General features: G+C 54.1%; 1 protein-coding gene across 2 annotated transcripts in view; it reads left to right on the forward strand.

Moving 5' to 3' along the window:
- Positions 1 to 14664, forward strand: part of UNC5B (unc-5 netrin receptor B) — a 100658-nt gene extending 85994 nt beyond the window's left edge. Inside the window, exons 6-17 of one of the 2 annotated variants that reach the window (XM_064145059.1) lie at positions 26 to 193; positions 1337 to 1501; positions 3669 to 3701; positions 5098 to 5292; positions 6085 to 6477; positions 7379 to 7466; positions 7556 to 7724; positions 8449 to 8682; positions 10204 to 10353; positions 10626 to 10790; positions 10882 to 11072; positions 11291 to 14664. In XM_064145059.1, the coding sequence (XP_064001129.1) occupies positions 26 to 193; positions 1337 to 1501; positions 3669 to 3701; positions 5098 to 5292; positions 6085 to 6477; positions 7379 to 7466; positions 7556 to 7724; positions 8449 to 8682; positions 10204 to 10353; positions 10626 to 10790; positions 10882 to 11072; positions 11291 to 11456 (2117 nt within the window). In that variant the 3' untranslated portion in view covers positions 11457 to 14664. The remainder of the gene's footprint in view (positions 1 to 25; positions 194 to 1336; positions 1502 to 3668; positions 3702 to 5097; positions 5293 to 6084; positions 6478 to 7378; positions 7467 to 7555; positions 7725 to 8448; positions 8683 to 10203; positions 10354 to 10625; positions 10791 to 10881; positions 11073 to 11290) is intronic. The other variant, XM_064145060.1, reaches the window with a different exon arrangement.
- Positions 14665 to 20103: the final 5439 nt, after the last annotated feature.

The following is a 20103-nucleotide window of genomic DNA, read 5'->3' on the forward strand; positions in this document are numbered from 1 at the left end:
TAACACTGTCCATCTTCTCTTGCAGTGAACGGTGGCTGGTCCACCTGGTCGGAGTGGTCTCCTTGCAACAACCGCTGTGGCCGGGGCTGGCAGAAGCGCACGCGGACGTGCACCAACCCCGCACCTCTGAACGGTGGCTCCTTCTGTGATGGGCAACCATTCCAGAAAATCCCCTGCACCACCCTCTGCCCAGGTAAGACCAAGTCAGAAACCTTCCCCACACTGGAGCATGTCCAGAGAGGGGTGACAAAGCTGGTGAAGGGTCTGGAGAACAGGTCTGGTGAGGAGCAGGGGTTGTTTCGCCTGGAAAATAGGAGGCTGAGGAGAGACCTCATTGCTCTCTACAACTCCGTGAAAGGAGGTTGAAGCCAGGTGGGAGCTGTTCTCTTCTCCCTGGAGGGATATGAAAGCCCTGTGGATGTGGTGCTGAGGGACATGGTTTAGTGGTGGACTTGGCTGGATTCTATGATCTTAAGTCTTTTCCAGCCAAAACAATTCAATGCTGCCCATCCTCAGGGTTGCATGGTCCAACTGTGCTTTTGGAGCTCACCAAAGAGATGGGGGCTCAGGAGACCAGTTGCAAGTATCCTTCAATCTGCCAAGGCCTGAAAGAGCTGGTGATTGACAGATTGTGTTGGGTTGGAAGAGACCCTCAAAGGTTGTCTTGTCCAATCCCCCTGCAGTCTGCAGGGACACCTCCAACTAGATCAGGCTCCTCAGGGCCATGTTAATTCTGACCTTAAATGTCTCCAGGGACAGGGCCTCAACCACATTCCTGGGCAACCTGTTCCAGTATTTTACCCACTCTCACTGTGAAGAACTTCCTCCTAATGTCCAACCTAAATCTCCCCTGCTCCAGTTTCAAACTATTGCCCCTTGTCCTGTACACTACAAGCCCTTCTCAACAGTCCCTCCTCAGCCTCAGGTCCACTTCAGATATTGCAATGTAGCTCTAAGGTCTCTCTACAGCTTTTTCTTTTCCAGACTGAACAACACCAATTCTTTCAGCCTGTCTTCATAGGAGAGGTGCTGCAGCCCACTAATCATCTTCGTGGCCCTCCTATGGACCTGCTCCAGCAGGTCCATGTCTTTCTTGTGTTGGGGACCCCAGAGCTGGATACAGTACTCCAGATGAGGTCTTACCAGAGCAGAGCACAGGGGCAGAATCACCTCTCTCCACGTGCTGGGCACCTTTGTAGAGATATCTGCAGAGTGGCTGGGATGATGCTTCCCAAAGGCCTTCTGGAAGCACTAAGATAAGCTTTGTCACTGGGGAACGAGCTCCCAGGGGATGCCCAAGGTTGTCCTGATGTGCCTGGTTTTGGTTGATCTGCAGTGGATGGTGCATGGACAGAGTGGAGCAAGTGGTCAGCGTGCAGCACGGAGTGCACACACTGGCGCAGCCGCGAGTGCACCGCCCCGGCCCCCCGAAATGGCGGCAAGGACTGCAGCGGCCTGCTGCTCGACTCCAAAAACTGCACCGATGGCCTCTGCATGCACAGTGAGTATGCAGGGATGGGGGCTCTGGTTGCACACAGCGAGCGCGCAGGGACGGGGGCTGTGCCTGTGCACAGTGAGCACACAGGGATGGGGACTGTGCCTGCATGCACACAGCGAGCGCCAGGGACGGGGGCTGTGCCTGCATGCACGCAATGAGCACGCAGGGACGGGGGCTGTGCCTGTGCACAGTGAGCGCGCAGGGACGGGGGCTGTGCCTGCACGCACACAGTGAGCACGCAGGGACGGGGGCTGTGCCTGTGCACAGTGAGCACACAGGGACGGGGGCTGTGCCTGTGCACAGTGAGCACACAGGGACGGGGGCTGTGCCTGCATGCACACAGTGAGCACGCAGGGACGGGGGCTGTGCCTGCATGCAACGAGCACGCAGGGAGGGGGGCTGTGCCTGCATGCACACAGTGAGCGCCAGGGACGGGGGCTGTGCCTGCACGCACACAGCGAGCGCGCAGGGACGGGGGCTGTGCCTGCATGCACACAGTGAGCACGCAGGGACGGGGGCTGTGCCTGCATGCAACGAGCACGCAGGGATGGGGGCTGTGCCTGCATGCACACAGTGAGCGCCAGGGACGGGGGCTGTGCCTGCACGCACACAGCGAGCGCGCAGGGACGGGGGCTGTGCCTGCATGCACACAGTGAGCGCCAGGGACGGGGGCTGTGCCTGCACGCACACAACGAGCGCACAGGGATGGGGGCTCTGCAAGGACGGGGGCTCTGCATGCACACAGTGAGCGTGCAGGAACGGGGGCTGTGCCTGCATGCACACAGTGAGCGCCAGGGACGGGGGCTGTGCCTGCACGCACACAACGAGCGCACAGGGATGGGGGCTCTGCAAGGACGGGGGCTCTGCATGCACACAGTGAGCGTGCAGGAACGGGGGCTGTGCCTGCACACAACAATCACGTAGGGGCGAGGGTTGTGCCTGCATGCACTCAGCGAGCGCGCAGGGACGGGGTCTGTGCCTGTGCACAGTGAGCGCGCAGGGACGAGGGCTGTGCCTGCATGCACACAGTGAGTGCGCAGGGACGGGGGCTGTGCCTGCACGCACACAGTGCGCGCAGAGGGACGGGGGCTGTGCCTGCATGCACACAGTGAGCGCACAGGGACAGGGGCTGTGCCTGTGCACAGTGAGCGCGCAGGGACGGGGGCTGTGCCTGCATGCACACAGCGAGCGCGCAGGGATGGGGGCTGTGCCTGCATGCACACAGTGAGCGCGCAGGGATGGAGGCTCTGCGGGGATGGGGGCTCTGCTTGCATGCTCACCGTGAGAAAGCAGGGATGGGGGCTGTGCCTGCATGCACAACAAGCATTCCAGAAGGGGGCTGAGCAGGGGACTTCTGGCCCTGCTGCTTCACTGCTTGCCCACGCCGTTGTTGGCTAAGCCTCCCAAGTCCATGGGGCAGGCAGCAGTGCTGCTCGCTCCTGACTTTAAGCTCTGTCTTTAAGAAGTTTGTTGTTGTTGTTGGATTTGGTTGTTGTTTTAACCAAAATCAACCCTTCCAGAGGTAGTTGTCACCAGGTGGAAAGGAAGGGTTGGGGATTTTTTTGGTGGCATTTAAATATCAGTGTCCTATTGAGCTTTCTGAAGCTGTGCTGGGTTTGGGAGTCTCTGCTGAAATAAAGGCTGGTTGGGGTTCCCTGGGGCACGCTGAAGAGGTCTCAGCTCCACCATGGAAACATCTGACCAGGGTCACAGAATCACAGATGACAGACTGGGTCACTGCTTGGTAGAAGCCCTAGAGCAGGAGCTAGCATTAACACCACAGCAGAACAGCAATATTAATGACAGCTACAACAGTAAATGGTGCTGCTACACTGTGAGTGGGCACACAGAAGGCTGAGCAGCCAATGCTGCCACCTGCTGCTGTGTGGCACCACTGTCCCCTTCAACACTGCCACAGCCAGATAAGTCCTGTTGGCTGGGAACGTGCACCCCAAGGGCTGGCTGGGCATGGGGACGCCCTCAGCACCAAGCTTCTAGCTGGCTTTCCGCATGTGCTGGGGAAGGATGTTGCTTTCCCATCCCTTGCCACCATGCTGCAGCTCCTTGTGACCCCCAGGCTGGCTTTCCCTCTACCTGCCTTTTGTTTTATCTCATCCTCATTGTCACCTTCACCTTTTATTTTCTAATTTTTTTTTCTCCCCCCTAACAGATAAAAGAGTTTTAAGCGAACCCAAAAGCCACCGTAAGTGTTCATTTCATGGCCATTTTGTTTCTTTGCAAGGCATTGCTTTGATTTTGGTCTGTCACATCCGTGCTAGGGGTCTTGGGGCAGGACATGGGGCACAGAAGGATAAGAGTGCAGTTAAAGGTCACCCCAAGGCTCCAGTGCATATTAAAACCTTGTCCTCTGCTTTGCATCTCTGCTCCCATCCTCCTATTTTTGCTGCCTGAAGTTCTTGAGTGCACCACAGGCTCAAAGAATGGTGGAGGTTGGAAAGGACCACAGTCTCAAGTTGTGCCGGGGGAAGTATAGGCTGGATGTTAGGAGGAAGTTGTTGTCAGAGAGAGTGATTGGCATTGGAATGGGCTGCCCAGGGAGGTGGTGGAGTCACCGTCCCTGGAGGTGTTCAAGAAAGAGTGGGTGAGGCACTTAGTGCCATGGTCTGGTTGACTGGATAGGGCTGGGTTGGACTGGATGATCTTGGAGGTCTCTTCCAACCTGGTTGATTCTATGATGCTATGACCTCTGGAGATCATCTAGTCAAAACTCTCTGCTAAAGCAGGGTCACCCAGAGCAGCTTGCCCAGGATTGTATCCAGGAGGGTTTTCAGTATCTCCAGAGAAGCAGCTGTGATGCAGCTGATGTCTCATCACCAAAACTACTCTAGGTATCAAGATCTCTTCAGGAGGACTCCCCCTTCTTTTAGTTGGGGGTGCTGGAGGCATCAGGGTTCCTGTTTCTGGCATTCAGAGAGGAGGAACTTGGGAATAAGGTGACACCTCCCACAAGTGGTATAATCCTAGCATGGTCAGAGCTTCAGTATGAAACCAAGAGATGGAGGTTGAGCACTGAGGGAGGAAGAAGGAAAGGTTGAGCTGGGAGCTTGAGTGTGCTTTGCTTTCCCTCTTCATCCATCTCCTTCCTGGGCAGATCTATCCAAGACACAGCAGGCATTTAAAGATTGAGAGCCTCATGGCAGGGGAAGGGAAGACCTGGGAGCTGAGTAGTGGTGTCTGTGTAGAGACAGTGACACTGGACCTTCATGGATTTCTGGAGGGTCATATTTATGGGATGCATGGAGAGGTGTTAGGTTCTCCTCAGGGTTGTTTCTGTTGGGATGTGAGGGTTGATAGCTTCATGAACCTGAGCTGGGTTTCTTGGTGCTCAAGTATAGTTTGCATGAGCCTTGGTGAGCTGTCCTCTTAATGTCTGAGGGATTCACCCTCATCTCAATCTCTGTCATCATTCTGACTTCTGGACCACTCAGAGATCACCTTCTGTCACAGCCTTTTCAGCAGGACCACTGCCCATCTTCCCCTTCATGCCTAGGTCCTGAGCGAGTGGTAGGCTTGGGGAGCACCACTGGGTGTGTTTCTGGTGCTCCATTTTCATTTCCTTTTTCATTTATCCCTCCCAGTGCTGGAGGCCACAGGTGATGTGGCCCTGTATGCTGGGCTGGTGGTGGCCATATTTGTCTTCATCGTGATCCTGATGGCTGTGGGGGTGGTGGTCTACCGGCGGAGATGCCGGGATTTCGACACGGACATCACAGACTCATCAGCTGCTCTGACTGGAGGCTTCCACCCTGTCAACTTCAAGACCTCCCGGCATGGTAAGAACCATAGCCCATACAGGTCCTCCTCACCAGCTCAAGCCCAGGCAGAATGAAAGTCAGATTGGTCCTTGGTGGACCTCCAGCTCCAGTTTTCTAAGGGAATACACAGATCATTTAGTCCAACCCCACTGCTAAAGGGAGGTCACCCACAGCAGGTTGCCCAGGATCATAACGTCCAGGTTGGTTTGGAGAAGGAGATTCCACAACCTCTCTGGGCAGCCTGCTCCACAGCTCCAGCACCCTCATAGCAAAGTTTCTCCTCTCCAGATGGAACCACCTTGGTTCCAGTTTGTGCCCACTGCTTTTTGTGCTGCTCCTGAGAACCACTGAAAGGAGTCTGTTGCCATCCTCTTGCCCCTCACCTTTTAGGTCTTGCTAAGCATTGATCAAATGCCCCCCTCAGGCTCCTCTAGGCTAAACAGCCCCAGGGCTCTCAGCCTTTCCTCCTTACAGACATGCCCCAGGCCTCTGCTGGACTCTCTCCAGTCTCTCTTGAACTGAGGAGCCCAGAGTGGATGTAGTACCTCCAGCTGTGGCCTCACTAGAGCAGAGTAGAGAGAGAGGAAAAACCTTCTCCAACCTGCTGGCCACACTCTTCTGCTGAGCAAGTGTCTGGTGGAACGCAGAGAGGCACAGCCCAGTGCTGTACCTGTTGTACCTCCTGCACTCCCTCCACCCTTTGCTGGTGAGGAAGGCTTCTCCCAGGCATCTTTCCCCATCAAGCAGTGCTTTTTCTTCTCCTTGTTTCCACCACCATCATCACCCTATTCTTGTTTCATCCTCACGCAGACAACCCGCAGCTGCTGCACCCCTCGATGCAGCCAGACCTGACCGCCAGCGCTGGGGTGTACCGCGGCCCCATGTACGCCCTGCAGGACTCCTCTGACAAGATCCCCATGACCAACTCCCCACTGCTTGACCCCCTCCCCAACCTCAAGATTAAGGTCTACAACTCCTCCACCACTTCCTCCTCACCGGGGCTCCATGATGGGACAGATCTGCTTGGGGGAGTCCCCACTACTGGCACCTACCCAGGGGACAACACCAGGGACAGCCACTTTGCCAACGTGCGGAACAAAGCCTTGGGCTCCCAGCAGCTCCTCAGCTTGCCCCGGGAGCATGGCAACAGTGCCAGTGGCACATTTGGCTACCTGGGAGGAAGGCTCACCATACCAGGCACTGGTAAGCCTTGGGCTGGGGAGGAGAGTGACTTTGGGTGTTGAATGATGAAGGAGTTGCTCTTCTCTGCTCTTTGCTATCCCAAAGTTGGCTCAGAAAATCACGGAATACATCCAGTTGGAAAAGACCTAAAGGTCATTCAGTCCAAGCCTCGATCCAGCACTGAAGGGTCAACACCAAACCATGTTGCCAAGGGCCAGGTCCACATGCTCCTTAAACACTTCCAGGGACAGTGACTCCACCACTGCCTTGGGCAGACCATTCCAATGTTTGAGAACCTTTTTGATGAAGAAATATATTCCCTAACATGCATCCTGAACCTGCCCTGGCACAGCTTGTAACCATTTCCCCTAATGCTGTCACTTGGCCACCAAGAAGAGGCTGTCCCCTCCTCGCTCCCTTCAGGTAGCTGTAGAGAGCAACGAGGTCTCCTCTCAGCCTCCTCTTCTCCAGACCGAACAACCCCAGCTCCCTCAGAAGGCAGGCAGGAAGCTATTCCAAAGCCAGACTTCTCAGGATAGAGGTCACAACCTCTTGGGACTTTCCTGGCTAGCCCTGCCAACAATCCAGGGCTGGTGTCTTATAGCTGAGGAGCACTTGGAGATCAGTAATAGATTACAGAAACATCCAGGTTGGAAAAGCCCCTCAGGATCACCAAATCCAACCTATAACCCTACTCTGAAAGATCCACCTGAAACCATATCCCTAAGCACCACATCCAGACTACCCTTAAGCACATCCCTGGGCAGCTCATTCCAGTGCCTGACCTCTCTCTCAGTGAAAAGCTGTGTTTCCTGTAGTGCTCTGGGCTGCCCTAGCTGTCTGCTGCCCTTGTGCTCACCAGCGGGCTGGAGGGGTGGTTTGTCCCTCATTTTGTGACTAACTCTTGTCTGTGCTGTGCCAGGGGTGAGCCTGCTGGTGCCTCATGGAGCCATCCCCCAGGGGAAGTTCTACGAGATGTACCTGGTCCTCAACAAGGCAGAGAATGCCCTGTAAGTCACAGTGCCGCTACTCAAGCTTCTGCTCTTGGTGGTGGCCGTGGGGCTTTGTGTGTAACCAGTGTGCCCTCTCCCCTGCCCAGCCTGCCCTCCGAGGGCACGCAGACGGTGCTGAGCCCGGCAGTGACCTGTGGCCCCACCGGCTTGCTCCTGTGCCGCCCTGTTGTCCTGACCATTCCTCACTGTGCCGACGTCGGCTCCTCAGACTGGATTTACCAGCTGAAAACACAGTCCCACCAGGGAAACTGGGAGGTAAGGTGGGAGCCCAACCCCTGCAGCCACAGAAGACCAGGAGCATTGTGGGTTCAGAGAATCACAGAATCAGCCAGGGTTGGAAGGGACCACAAGGAGCAGCCAGTTCCAACCCCCCTGCCATGCCCAGGGACACCCTACCCTAGAGCAGCCTGGCCACAGCCTCATCCAGCCTGGCCTTAAACACCTCCAGCCATGGGGCCTCAACCACCTCCCTGGGCAACCCATTCCAGCCTCTCACCACTCTCATGCTCAACAACTTTCTCCTCACCTCCAGCCTGAACCTACTCCCCTCCAGGTTTGCTCCATTCCCCCTAGTCCTGGCACTCCCTCACAGCCTAAAAAGTCCCTCCCCAGCTTTTTTGGAGGCCCCTTCAGATCCTGGAAGGCCACAAGAAGGTCACCTCGCAGCCTCCTCTTCTGCAGGCTGCACAGCCCCAACTCTTTCAGTCTGTCCTCACAGCAGAGCTGCTGCAGCCCTCTGGGCATCCTCCTGGCCCTTCTCTGGACATGCTCCTGCATCTCCACATCCTTCTTGTAATAGGAGCTCCTGAACTGGCTGCAGTACTCCAGGTGGAGTCTCAGCAGAGCAGAGGGGGCGAATCACCTCCCTGGCCCTGCTGGCCACACTTCTGCTGCAGCCTAGGCTCTGGTTGGCCCTCCAGGCTGCAAGGGTCACAGCCCCTTGGATAACAGGCTGACCCTCAATCTTGACTGCTCATAGGAAGTCGTGACCTTGGATGAGGAGACCCTCAACACTCCCTGCTACTGCCAGTTGGAAGCCAAGTCCTGCCACATTTTGCTAGACCAGCTTGGCACCTATGTCTTCGTGGGAGAGTCCTACTCCAGGTCAGCCATCAAGAGGCTTCAGCTGGCAATCTTTGCACCCACCATTTGTACATCCCTGGAGTACAACCTCAAAGTCTACTGCTTGGAGGACACGCCAGATGCTCTGAAGGTAACATCACCTTGTAATACTGGCATGAGCTGCCCCTGCTTCCCAAACCTGCGTGTGCTGGCAGTGAGATGCTGCCAGGTGCCTCTCAGGATGTCCTGGCCCGAGGGAGAAGACAACCTGATGCAGCTGCCTGCAAAGTGACCACAGTGAAATAACAGACATGTTTACTGCTTTCCTTATACTTCCTCACCCTCTCTGATGGCAACAATGAAGGTGTTGCTCAGCTCTCCTACTGGGCTCCCTTTCTGCATACCTTTCATGAGAGGTTTTGCTGATGCTGGGTGGGTATTCTCATGCCATCACATAATCCCAGTACAGTGGAGGTTGGAAGAGACCTCTAGATATCATCTAGTTCATCCCCCTGCTAAAGCAAGGTCACCCACAACAAACTGAGATGTTCAGAATACAAATACATGGCACTATGGGGCATGGTGTTATGGCCGTGATGGTGTAAGGACAATGGTTGGGCTCGAGGATCTTAGAGGTCTTTTCCAACCCAAACAATTCTGTGACTCTGCATCCAGGCAGGTTTGGAATCTCTCTGGACAGCCTGGTCCTTGCTCCAGCACCCTCTAAGTAATGAGGTTTTTCATCATGATAAAACATCAAAGCCAAAACAGTGCCACTTGCTACTGGGATGTGTCTTGGTTTTCTCTGGAATATGTTAGCCCTTCATGGAGACCTCTCTCTCCCCTCCTTGGGAGAGTTTTTGTGGCATAGATACCACCAAGTGCAGCATGGGAAGCTGGAGCTGTGATGCTTTGGCTGCTTGGACCACCAGTTTGGTGGCTGATGGATTCACAGTGATTTGTTCTGTGCTGTCAAGGTTGCTGCAGTGCCTCTAGGTGGGGATGGAGACATGACTCTGTCTCCTTGATTGTATTTTCCTCCTAAGAGCTGCTGATGTAATGCTGGGATGGTGTTAAAGACAGATTGAGTGACCTTTATGTTGGACCTTTGCATTGTCTGAGGCATAGAGGCATATGTGGATACTCATCTGTTACAGAATTCAAGGTATCACAGAATGGTGGGGGTTGGAAGAGACCTCTGGAGATCATCTAGTCCAAACCCCTGCTAAAGCAGAGTCACCCCCAGCAGGCTGCCCAGAATCACAGTGTCACAATGTGATTTGGAATCTCTCCAGAGAAGGAAACCCCACAACCTCTCTGGGCAGCCTGCTCCAGGGCTCCAGCACCCTCACACCAAACAAGATTTTCTTCATGTTCAGGTGCAACCTCCTGGGTTCCAGGTTGTGCCCATTATTGCTCCTTGTCCTGTTGCTGGGCACCTCCAAAGAGAGTTTGGCATAGGTGGGGATAGCATGTGAGATGAGTTAGCAAGGTCTTGGAGGGCAGCTGGCAAGGCAGCAAAGGCTGCTTTCCTCAGGGGGCCTCCCTGTGGGCTGGTTGCTGCTGCTGGCTCCTCTTAGCAGGAACATCCCTGGCTTTGGATACGGAGTGGGGAGAGGAGCAGCCCCTGCTCTTCTCCTGGGTTTCACACTGCCTGTCCTGCTGCCCACAGGAGGTGCTGGAGCTGGAGCGGACACTGGGTGGCTACCTGCTGGAGGAGCCCAAGCCCCTGCCCTTCAAGGACAGCTACCACAACCTGCGTCTCTCCATCCATGACATCCCTCATGCACTATGGAGGAGCAAGCTGCTGGCCAAGTACCAGGTAAGGAGCTGAGGCAGGAGCAGCTGGCATCCCAGACTGGGGACCCCATTTTTGGCCAGGCACCACAGTGTCGTGAGCACCCTGGTCTTACCTCTGCAGTTGTCTCCCAAAGGGATGGAGAAGGAAGGGGAACCAGTCCTCTAGTCTTCCCTGGTGGGATGTGGTCTGTGGGGTCCCTCTGTCTCGTCTCATCCCCCTGGGGTGGCTGGAGGAGATGGGATCTACCAAGGGAACTGCTGGAGCCTTTGCTGAGCCCACACTTGGATCTGCAGGAGATCCCCTTCTATCACATCTGGAGCGGCAGCCAGCGAGCCCTGCACTGCACCTTCACGTTAGAGAGGTACAGCCAGGCCTCCACCGAGCTCACCTGCAAGATCTGCGTCCGGCAGGTGGAAGGGGAAGGGCAGATCTTCCAGCTCCACATCACAGTGGGAGAGGTGAGTGGTGGGGGAGGTGGGGGGACAGCAAGAGGACGTACCTGGGACACACTCTGTGCTCTCACACCTCGCCCTGTTCTTCCCCTTGCAGCACACCAGCACCTTCGACACCCTTCGCTCTCACCACAGCGGTGGCAGCACCACCACCACCACCACTCAGGTGGGACCCTACGCCTTCAAAATCCCCCTCTCCATCCGGCAGAAGATCTGCAACAGCCTGGATGCTCCCAATTCCAGAGGAAATGACTGGAGGCTTCTCGCCCAGAAGCTCTCCATGGACCGGTAGGTCTGCTCCTGCTTTGCTTTCCCTTCCTGTGTCCTGGGCAGGGAGGGCTTCGCTCTGCTCCCTCCCTGCTGCAGGCATCCACAGCTGCATAGCTCCACCTATAAATCACAGAATCATAGAATGGTTTAGGTCCTCTCCAACCATTCCATGATTCTTTCCATCCCCAAAGAACACTGCACCAACGTGGACCTCCCCTCTGCTTCCCCCTTTGTAGGTATCTGAATTACTTTGCCACCAAAGCCAGCCCCACTGGGGTGCTCCTGGACTTATGGGAAGCCGAGCACCAAGACGACGGTGATCTCAACACCTTGGCCTGTGCCTTAGAAGAGATGGGCAAGAGTGAGATGCTGGTGGTCATGGCCACAGAGGGAGACTGCTGATGATGCTTCTCAACAAGCAGGAGGACAAAACCTGGGGGGCAAAGGTGGGAGACCCTTCCCTGATGGCCACGGGGGGGCACGTCCAGCCCTGGGCAGCGGCTGAGCAAGGAAGGGCTGAGGCCAGAGCTTCTCCCTCCCTCCCTGCATCACTGTCAGCCTTAGAGACCCATCCTCAGCGTTTACAAGCAATTCAAGTGGTACACAGCATTCCTCTCCCTCCTCCTCCTCCTCCTTGCCGTGGTGTGGGGAGGAATTAGGGCTTCTTGAGTCGGGACAGGGGCTTTCCTTCTTCAGTTGGCTTCACCTCCTCCTCCTCTAATAGCATTTCTGCGTTGAAGAGATGAGTACAATCCAGGCGAAGGCTTCTGTGGAAAGCTTCAAGACAGCTCAGCAAGGCAAATAAGAAGAAAAGGAAAGAAAAAGGAAAGGGAAGGAAAGAAAAGGAAAGGAAAGATAAGAGAAGAAAAGGAAAGGAAAGAAAAGGAAAGGGAAGAAAAGAAAAGGGAAGAAAAGAAAAGACAAGGCAAGACCACAACCACAAAACAAACCCAAGAAGAGTTTCTTAGGAAACGCCAATAATTTATTATCCAGATCTATGGATGAGTCCTTTTTACAAAAAAAAAAAAGAGGAAAAGAAAAAAAAAAGTCAGATTTAATAAACATTTTTCTTTGTGTGTGTGTGTGTGAGAGAGAGAGAGCAAGAGAGTTGGTCTGGTCAGGGTGGTGGCAAGAGAAGAGAGATTGGTGCGGACACCCTTTTGTAGGAAAAAAGAGCGTGGAGCAAAATGTGTTTACATGTCCTGGGATCTACTAGGGAGTCTTGTAGGGTGAAGTGCCTCTACATCCCTCTGCTTCAGGGCCACCTCAGACCCTCCCCAAGGGTTTTTTTTGGGTTGTTGGTTTGGTGTTTTTTTCCCCCTTGCAAACTCCCCTTTTCTTAGCAGCAGTGCCTGGTGGAGTGAGGAATCCCTTTCTGCCTGCAAAGAGGGATGAGGGATGTAGGGGTTGGAGTGGGAAGTGTGTCCAGATAAGGGTATTTTTAATGAATTCCCCCCTGGAATCATCTGGGGGAGTATTTTTCAGGATGACTGCACCTTCATTCATCACATCACTTCGGTACAAACCAAAGATTTCACTCCTGCACCAACCCCCTGACCCACACTGGGGAGGAGGGGGTGTTTTTAAACCTACAGTGAGCACATCAAGCCTGGGTTCAGAGGTCAGAGAGGAAGAGAACTGCATCCAGTTCTGGAGCTCCCATTCTAAGAAGGATGTGGATGTGCTGGAGCATGTCCAGAGAAGGGCCACGAGGATGGTCAGAGGGCTGGAGCAGCTCTGCTGTGAGGTGACCTCCTTGTGGCCTTCCAGTATCTGAAGGGGGCCTCCAAAAAAGCTGGGGAGGGACTTTTTAGGCTGTCAGGGAGTGCCAGGACTAGGGGGACTGGAGCAAAGCTGGAGATGGGGAGCTTCAGACTGGAGGTCAGGCAGAAGTTGTTCACCATGAGAGTGGTGAGAGGCTGGAATGGGTTGCCCAGGGAGGTGGTTGAGGCCCCATGGCTGGAGGTGTTTAAGGCCAGGCTGGCTGAGGCTGTGTGCAGCCTGCTCTAGGGTAGGGTGTCCCTGCCCATGGCAGGGAGGTTCGAACTGGATGCTCCTTGTGGTCCCTTCCAACCCTGACTGATTCTATGAGATGAGTAGCTTGTGGAAGGGTCTGAGGCGAACAAAGCGTTGGCAGATCAGGGCACATTGTTCTCAGAGCTCTGTGCTCCTGCCCTGTTCCTGATGCAGTATTTCAGCAAAGACTGGGGGAGGAAGACCTCAGTATCTATAAGCTGCAAGCCAGGTTGAGCATTTTCGTTGTGAGGGATGGCATCTTCTGGTCATGGGATTTTCATCCTCCTTTCTGTTTTTTCCTGCCTGTAATAGACTTTTACTAGGGATGGAGAAGTTGTGGGATGAGTGGAAAGTGACCAAGGGGTAGGTTCCTCACAAGGATGTGGTGTTTCAATGAAGGTCAAGATATAGACTGCCTGCAGGTAGGTAATAGTTACTCAGCAGTGCTACACCTTAGGGATTTGTCTGGTATTTAGAACCAAAAATAGGGCAGGGATGGTAAAGCTCAGGATTAGGTTTAGATCACACGGGCAGCCTGTGCATCCTCCTTCAGAGCAAGTGTTAAGAGCAGGTCCTGCTTTGGGCTGCGATACCCTGGCCTGGCGTCATGGGGCGACGCTGGGGAGCAGAGCAAACTCAGGGAGCCCTGCCGTGAGTGAGAGCATCTCCCTCGCCAGGCGGCTCGGGGGAGCTGACTTCAGTATTGCGTGGGCACGGGTGCAAGTCCTCCTCTTGGCAGCTCTTGGAGCAGCGGCTGAACGTGTGGCGCTGCTCCCTGCTGCGTCTGGGGCTCGCTGGGCTTCATTTCTTGCTGGGTCTTCAGGGCTGTGGGAGAGGGGATCTTCTTCACATGGGTGGGAAGCCTTCTGCTGGGTCAGCTCCTGTGTCAGGTCGGATGGGTTTTATCTGTCCCTTAGGCTGCGTTTGAGAGTCAAATTGCTGACCTTGCCTCTGAGCTGAGACGGGGAGCAAGCACATTTGGAATCAGATGAAGAACTGATGGGTCAAAGTGGCTGCTAGTGGTCTATAGGGCTTCTTTCTCAGCATTGCTGTGCTCTGTGAGATGAGATCCTCTTCTTTCAGGTCTCATCTGAATCTCTCATTCTCGCTGTCTGGCTCACAGACCACTGCAGTGTCACACATGCCGGTCTGTCTGTCCATCCGTCCCACCTCTGGCTGCCTCTGCCTCCATCCCCATCCGTCCATATTTGTCTTCCCTTTCCTTCCAGCAGGCAGCAGCTGTCTGTGTCCACCCAGGTGTGTACTGGGGGGATGGTGTTCTCCCCATTTTTCAGACCTGCAGGACAGTGGGGAGGTCTCCTGAGTGCCTGCGTCCATCTCCCATGGGTGCCAGCTCCCACTGGGAGCCCTCCCTGCCTCCCTCTGTGACTGGAGTTTGCTCCAGCCAGGAGTTTTGGCAGAGGCAAGCCCATGGTCTGTGTCGTGCTGGCAGTGTCCCATCTCTTGCTCAGCAGTCTGTTTCCATATTTATATGTCCAGGGGATGGGCCTGGTGGCATCCTCTAAAACCCCCATCTGTTTATTCTGTAAACTAAAGAACTGTAAATAAAGTTTAGCCTTCCTACTGTAACAAATTAATTTTTATGCAATAAATTATATTTCCTAGTCTAATAAAAAAAAACAAACAACCAAAACCCAAACAAAACAGTCACAAAGGCACAATCTGTTCAATCCTCTCATGTCCATCGCTCACTGGTTCCTGATGGCTTTAGCATCGGGGGAGGGGGGATTTGGGTATGGCTCCAGCAGCAGCATTGGGAGATCTCTATGAACATCCCCTCCAGCCTGTTTTTGGGTTCAATGCCAAAGGTGTGACAGTGCCAGCAACTGAAGGAGGTGGTTGAGAGTCCTTGATGGAGGTAAGCTGTAGAGAGTGATTGATGGTAGGGAGGTTTTCGAAGGGAGGTTCTTCTGCCCCTGGACTCAGCACTGCTCAGGCCACACCTTGAGTGCTGTGTCCAGTTCTGGGCTCCTCAATTCAAGGGAGATGTTGAGGTGCCGGAAGGTGTCCTGAGGAGGGCAGTGAAGCTGGTGAGGGGCCTGGAGCACAGCCCTGTGAGGAGAGGCTGAGGGAGCTGGGGGTGTGCAGTGTGGAGAAGAGGAGGCTCAGGGCTGACTTCATTGCTGTCTACAACTCCCTGCAGGGAGGCTGTAGCCAGATGGGGTTGGTCTCTTCTGCCAGGCAAGCAGGAAGAGAAGAATGGGACAGAGTCTGAAGTTGTGGCAGGGGAGGTCTAGGCTGGATGTTAGGAGGAAGTTGTTGTCAGAGTGATTGGCATTGGAATGGGCTGCCCAGGGAGGTGGTGGAGTTGCTGTCCCTGGAGGTGTTGAAGCAAAGCCTGGCTGAGGCACTTAGTGCCATGGTCTGGTTGATTGGAGAGGGCTGGGTGCTAGGTTGGAGTGGATGACCTTGGAGGTCTCTTCCAACCTGATTGATTTTATGATTTTTGGGATCCTGTAGCACCAAGTGAGAAGGGAGGGAGAGAAAGGTGTGGGAGGGAGCATGACTTGTGTGTTGGGAGTATCCCCATGTGTAGATCCATACAGGTTATAGAAGCATTGAGTTATTTTGGTCAGAAAAGGCCTTTAAGATCATTGAGTCCAACCACTGACCCTAGTTGATGGTTGCAACCAAAGTTGTACCATTGTAAAGGATGCTGTACGGAGGAGGACTTCCAGATCCAGGACATTTTCAGCCTTCTGGTGCAAAGCCTGGATGAGGCACTTAGTGTCATGGTCCAGCTGATTGAGCATGGCTGGGTGCTAGGTTGGACTGGATGAGCTTGGAGGTCTCTTCCGACCTGGCTGATTCTATGGTATGAGTTTGGACTCACATGGGTGATTACAAGGCAGGGGACTGGTGTCACAGTGGTGTCTTGTGGCCTAAGCCACCATCTCAAGCAGTTAATTCCCTCCTCTGAGGGATGTCTACCAGCCCTGCAGGAAGCAATGCCCCTTCTAGCAAGGACAGGGACATGGGTGCCTAATATGGGAGTGGGACAGAGCACAGAGATGCAATCCTCTACTGGAACATCCCCATCCTCCGGCTGCCACCTCACTCCTCTACCTCCTTTGCTTTGCCCCACCCTTTGCTTTGGGGCCACCTCCATCACACTGCTCCACTACTTCAGTGTCATTGCTCTGGCTCTGGCCAAAGAGAAGCCAGAAGGGTTTGCAGGACGAGGTGAAGTCCCTGGGAAAGGTGAAGGTCCCAGGGAGACTTGAGGGTCCTGCTGCCTCTTGCTCAGCTCATGTGGATGAGGTACCACCAGGAGATGGCAATGTTGTCCCTGCTCTGAGCAGGTGTTGGAGATTCTGCCACCAGTGAAAGAAACGGGGAGAAAATTGTTGCCCTGTGGCTTTAACCATGCAAAAATGCAGAACTCTCCCAAGCTGGGCTTTCCAGCTCCAGATATGATGCTCAGGCAGATTCCTTCTCAAAAGTGATAACCTTTCCTTTGCATCATAGTTCTTTAAACTGAGTCCCTCAAGTTGCTTTCGCTGGCTGCCTTTTGCACTACCTCATCTTGGAACAGCTTGCTCTGAGAGGTGGTAGAAGCCCAAACCCTGGAACCATTCCATGTGGGGTTGGATGGAGCTCTGAGCAACCTGCTCTAGCTGAAGATCATAGAATCAGTCAGGGTTGGAAGGGACCACAAGGATCATCTAGTTCTAACCCCCCTGCCATGGGCAGGGACACCCTACCCTAGATCAGGCTTAAAATGCAGCATCTCTGCTGGGTTACTTCAGGTACACTTCTTGATGGGAAGAGTTATAATGTGGGGTGGTTTTGTTTTGAATTTGTTTTGGTTTTTTCCCCTTCATGAAATAAAAGGTAAATTAACTTGGAAGTTTATTAAATATCCCCAGGCTGATTTGGAGGTTTGTTTTAAAGAGGTTGGTAAATAAGTTTTAGTTTTGCCAGCAGGCTTTAGAATCATAGAATCAGTCAGGGTTGGAAGGGACCACAAGGATCAGCCAGTTCCAACCCCCCTGCCATGCCCAGGGACACCCTACCCTAGAGCAGGCTGCACACAGCCTCAGCCAGCCTGGCCTTAAACACCTCCAGCCATGGGGCCTCAACCACCTCCCTGGGCAACCCATTCCAGCCTCTCACCACTCTCATGCTGAACAAATTCCTCCTCACAGCCAGCCTCAATCTCCCCACCTCCAGCTTTGCTCCATTCCCCCTAGTCCTGGCACTCCCTCACAGCCTAAAGTCCCTGCCCATTTTTTTTGTAGCTGTCCCTGCTTAATGCAGGGGGCTGAACTAGATGACCTTTAAAAGCCCCTTTCAACCCAAACTGTTCTATGATCTTTCCAAGGGCCCAAACCTGTGGATAGGTTTGGCCAAATGGTGCCTGATGTCACTTGAGAACTTCTCTTGTTGAAATCTCCAGCTTGCTAATTCCCCTTGAAATTAAGCTGCCCCAGACCTTCTCTGCAGTTGGTATCTTGCATTCAGACCCCATGGTAGGTTGTAAAGCTCATTCCTAAGCATGATAGACTTATTCTACAGGTGAGAGGACACCTGGGGGGCACTCGAGCCCACATCAGGGTGTCTTAGTTTTTCCTTCGTGCTTAAGGAATTTTCTTTGGGCTAATCCCACTGTATTTTAACTGTGAGTTGCTCTGTAGAGCAGTGAGCTGTATAGGAAGCATTTCCTCTGATCTCCCTAAGTCTTTGTGATCACATTCCAGTCTCTTAACCACCACTTACTGTGCTCTGTTATGCCTCCAGCACAGCCAGATGCCCTTTCTCCTTTGAGACAACCACAAAACCCTGCTGCAGCACATCTCACCGTGCTTTCAAACCACTCAAACTCCTGAGCATAGAGGTGTCCCTAAAATTCATCTTGTTTTATAGGGGGGGGAGGTCAGTGTTGCAGAAGGTCTCTTGAGTGTGGATAATACTACCTGCAGGGGCTGCCGAGGCTCTAGTTAAGCGTGGGCTGGCTTTGTTTCCCCTGCTTGGCTGTCACGGTCCCTTGTGCTGATGTGATCTGAGGCTCCTCTCCAGCAGTAGCTTTTTTGACATGATAGACAGCAGCAGATCAGAAACATCAGGCAAATCCCTCTGAGCTGATGGGTTACTGGCTCGGAGAGGCTGTGCCATCTCCTCAGGTGCTTTCCCAGCCTGGCATGTCAATGCAAATGAAAATCCTGAGTAGAAACCTCTGGGGAGAAACCCATGTGCTCCTCTAAAGCCTTCCCATTTCAGCACATTGCCAGTGGGTTGGTTGCTTGTTTGTTCATGAGAGATGGAAAAAAAAAACACTAGAGTGTGTTTGTGTGTGTGTGTGTGTGTCTTGGGCTATTCTGACAGCTGCGTGGCCAAGGTTATCTGATCTGCCCTCCTTGAAGGCTGGAGGCTGGAGGAGGCTGGTGGCTGGCCCTGGCTCCCAAGCAGCAGCCAGCTGGTGCTGCTGGCAGGTAAGGTATCTGGGTCCATCTGCAGCTGTCCCAGCAGGAGCTGCACGTGGGAAAAATCCAGGCTAGACCATCTCAGGGCTTTCTGTGAAAACTGGAGACTGTCTTACTTGGGTGAGTAAAGGCTGCATACATGTGCAGTGGAGGGCAAAGCAAGAAAGAGCCCCAGGTGAGAATCATACAATCATAGAATCAGTCAGGGTTGGAAGGGACCACAAGGATCATCTAGTTCCAACTCCCCTGCCATGGGCAGGGACACCCTACCCTAGAGCAGCCTGGCCACAGCCTCAGCCATGGGGCCTCAACCACCTCCCTGGGCAACCCATTCCAGCCTCTCACCACTCTCATAATCAACAACTTCCTACTCGTGGCCAGGCTCAATCTCCCCACCTCCAGCATTGCTCCATTCCCCCTAGTCCTGGCACTCCCTCACAGCCTCAAAAGTCCCTCCCCAGCTTTTTTGGAGGCCCTCTTCAGATCCTGGAAGGCCACAAGAAGGTCACCTGGGAGCCTCCTCTTCCCCACACTGCACAGCCCCAACTCTTTCAGTCTGTCCTCACAGCAGAGCTGCTGCAGCCCTCTGAGCATCCTCCTGGCCCTGCTCTGGACACACTCCAGCATCTCCACATCCCTCTTGGCATGGGGGCTCCAGAACTGGATGCAGTACTCCAGGTGAGGTCTCAGCAGAGCACAGTAGAGGGGGAGAATCACCTCCCTGGCCCTGCTGTGGCCACACTTCTCCTGATGCAGCCCAGGCTCTGCTTGGCTTTCTCGGCTGCAAGTGCACACTGCTGGCTCATGCTGAGCTTCTGGTCCAGCAGCACCCCCAAGTCCCTCTCCTCAGGGCTGCTCTCCAGCCACTCCCTGCCCAGCCTGCATTTGTACTTGGCATTGCCTCCACCCAGCTGCAGGACCTTGCCCTTGGTCTCGTTGAAGCTGCTGAGGTTGGCTTGTGCCCACCTCTGCAGCCTGTGCAGGTCCCTCTGGATGGATCCCTGTCCTCCTGCCTGTCTGCTGCAGCACACAGCTTGGTGTGGTCAGCAAACTTGCTGAGGCTGCACTCAGTGCCTCTGTCCATGGCACCCACAGAGATGCTGAACAAGACTGGTGCCAGGACTGATCCCTGAGGGACTCTGCTTGTCCCTGGCCTGCACTTGGCCATGGAGCCATTGACAGCCACTCTTTGGGTGCAGCCATCAAGCCAGTTCTTTATCCATCAGTGCTCCACCCATCAAACCCATGTGCCACCAGCTTGGAGACCAGGATGTGGTGCGGGACAGTGCCAAAGGCCTTGCTCAGGTCCAGGTACATGACGCCAGCTGCTCACCTCTCATCTATGAATGCTGTGACCTGTTCATAGGAGGCCACCAGGTTTGTCAGGCAGGATTTGCCCTCACGGCAGAGGGGTTGGAACTAGATTTCTAAGGTCCCTTCCAGCCCAAACCGTTCTGTGACTCTGCGCTAAGAGAGCACTGCAGGCAGCAAGATGAGGAAGGGAGGAGCCTGTGCCCTGGCTCTAGGGGTTCCTCATCCGTACAGAAGGTGCAGGGGACAGTCTTTTTTAGCAGGGCCTGTTGCAACCG

This window comes from Pogoniulus pusillus, chromosome 6 (genome assembly GCF_015220805.1).
Source record: "Pogoniulus pusillus isolate bPogPus1 chromosome 6, bPogPus1.pri, whole genome shotgun sequence".
Classification (NCBI taxonomy): Eukaryota; Metazoa; Chordata; class Aves; order Piciformes; family Lybiidae; genus Pogoniulus; species Pogoniulus pusillus.